Source organism: Nematolebias whitei, chromosome 12 (assembly GCF_014905685.2).
Source record: "Nematolebias whitei isolate Nwh7 chromosome 12, NemWhi1, whole genome shotgun sequence".
Taxonomy (NCBI): Eukaryota; Metazoa; Chordata; class Actinopteri; order Cyprinodontiformes; family Rivulidae; genus Nematolebias; species Nematolebias whitei.
The window spans coordinates 48050964-48053577 of NC_056509.1; the positions used below are offsets into that span (position 1 = coordinate 48050964).

General features: G+C 45.5%; 1 protein-coding gene across 2 annotated transcripts in view; it reads left to right on the forward strand.

Moving 5' to 3' along the window:
* The window catches only part of txlnba (taxilin beta a), a 13092-nt gene extending 11723 nt beyond the window's left edge, over positions 1-1369 (forward strand). For both annotated transcript variants that reach the window (XM_037685997.1, XM_037685998.1), the window contains exon 11: positions 295-1369. In XM_037685997.1, the coding sequence (XP_037541925.1) occupies positions 295-1155 (861 nt within the window). In that variant the 3' untranslated portion in view covers positions 1156-1369. The remainder of the gene's footprint in view (positions 1-294) is intronic.
* The last annotated feature ends 1245 nt before the right edge of the window (positions 1370-2614 follow it).

Sequence of the window (2614 nt, forward strand, 5' to 3'; positions counted from 1 at the left end):
CGTCAGACACGTGGACGGACAGACGTCAGACACATGGACCGACAGACACATGGACCGTCAGACACATGGACCGACAGACAGACAGACACATGGACCGACAGACACATGGACCGACAGGATGTTAATCCTCGTCTAATCCTGCTTCATTCACTTCTAATCTGGTTTCAATAAATCTGAATTTAGTTTGAACACTGTTCTTCTAACTCCTCCGACTGGACATCATCTGTAGTTTGTCCTCATTCATGCTACATCTTCAGTTTAGTTAAAACCAGTTTCCACTCCCTCCCCCTCTAGAGAACCGAGAAAGGGAAGGAGTACGATCTTTTCGTCCTGAAGATCCAGAAGCTGGAGAAGTTGTGCCGCGCTCTGCAGGAGGAGAGGTGCGGTCTTTACGACAAGATTAAAGAAGTCTGCGAGTCCAGCTCAAACCTCCCCAAGAAGTTGTCCAACCTGACCGCCAACTCTGAGGTCTCTGACCCCGTCCTAGCTCCTGAGGAGATCCAGGAGCTGGAGGAGGAGGACCCGGTCCTGACGGAGAACATCGCCCGTCTGAGGGACGAGCAGGCCAAGCTGCAGGAGCTCGCTGCCTCCCTGTTGGCCACGCCGGACGACAACGAGGAGGAGGAGAAGGAGGAGTTGGACCTGGACGAAGACGTGGTTGTCTCTGCGTTTATCCAGTTTCAAACAAAAACTCCAGTTGACCTCGGTCTGGTTCCAGTCCCCGTCCAAGGAGAAGACAAAAAACCAGCAGCAGCTAAAGACGAGGAGGTTCAGAGTTCATCTGAGGCTCCAAAACCAGAAGGTAGAACTTCAGAAACCATTAAGATGGACCCAAATCCAGAGGGATCAGAAGTCCAGACACAAGTCCAGGTCAGAGAGGAGAAACAAGCCAAAAGTGAGGAGGAGGTCCATCAATCTGTTGGAGCAACACCAGAACCTGAGAACCCCAAGACTGAGCTGGAACCAGAAGCATCAAAGGCTGAGGTTCTGGAGGAGACTGGTGAGGTCAAAGCCATCCGCCCAGTGGAAGAGGAGAAGGAACCAGCTCAGGAACCAGCAGAACCGACTGCACCTTCTGATGACCAGTCCAAAGCAGCTGACGTCGCCATGAAGCAGGTGCTGAAGAAAAAGAAGAAGAGGAGCAGCAGGAGCTGAACAGCAGGAGGTTCTGGAGGAGGTTCTGGAGGAGTGTCTGGGAGCGAGACTGAAGTTGATTTTATAAAAGTTTGAAGTTTGTGGTTTTATCTCTGATCCAGAACCAGGAGGGGCGGACGGAGAAGTTTTTACAGTTTAGACTCAGAATCACGATTGACTGCAGTTTAACACAAACAAATAAAAATACTTTAATAAAACAAAGTTTAATTCTAAATGTTTGTGAATTTCAACGTGCAGTTCTTGTGACGGCCGCCAGGTGGCGCCAAATAACCTCAAACTAACACCATGAAGTTTTAAGAACCTGCAGATCCAAACTCATCTTAGAAAATTATAATTTATTATTTAATAAAACAAACATTTCATTAAATGTCACCTGATGTGGAGTTTACATGGAGGTCACGTTTATTATTTATTCAACCTTTATTTCTACAGGTCAGTCTCACTGAGCCTCGTTTACAAGCAGATGGTGGGAGTTAGGTGCCTTGCTCAAGGGCAGAGTGAGGCAAATGAGGGTGGAGTTGCTTCACCTTTCCCAACCTCATTTTGGTGTTGTCTGTCCAGGGAGTTGAACCCATGACCTGCCGATCACAGGCCCACCTTCTCTAACCTCTGCACCACCACGTCAACGAGCTTCTGTTTAGTTTTAATTTCATTTCAGAACCAGGAAATTTAAAAAAAGTTTATTATTTTATTCCAAACAGAATTTAAAACTTTTATAAATGTTTATCCAGAAAAGGTTTGAATCCAGTCGAACAGGAAACAAAATGTTTCTGCGATTTTAACAAGTTTATGATTTAAACTCTGAAACGTTTCTGTGGTTGTTAAGAATTTAAATCATTTTAAAGAATATTTTGTAAAACAGAAACTAGCAGCTAAAACTTCCTCCAGAGCTTCGGCTCCGACAGGAAGTGACTTTAAAAGATTTAAAAACGTGATGAAAGAGTGACGTCATGAAAACTTTAATTAATCAGGAGATTCTTTTAAAGCTCAAACTTTTATCTGAGACGAGTTTTCAAAATCAAAGAGCGACAAAAAAAAAACTACAAAAGGAGCTTTAAAGCTGAGATAAGAGGAGGACGAGGAGGAGGAAGATTAAAGTGAACCGAGGCTCAGAGTGAAGACCGGTTCTGATGGTTTCAGGAGTTCTAGCTCTGAATAAAGTTCCTCATTGACCCAGAACGGATCCTGAAGTTCCTCCAGACTGAAACCAGGATTTATCTGACCTGATGGGCCTGATTCAAGATGGCCGCCACACCCATCCACCGTTAGGACCACGTGAATCAGACAGTTTCACAGATGTGGAGCTACGTTTCAGTGGCAGTCGCCGACACTCGTCCTAAACACACCGAGCACCAGATGATTGTTAGCAAAATATCTGAAGGAGGATTTAACTCTCCAAGTCCCAGCAGGTAAAGGTCCAAGCTGCTGGTTCTAAAACCAGACTCCTGGCCTTGAACCT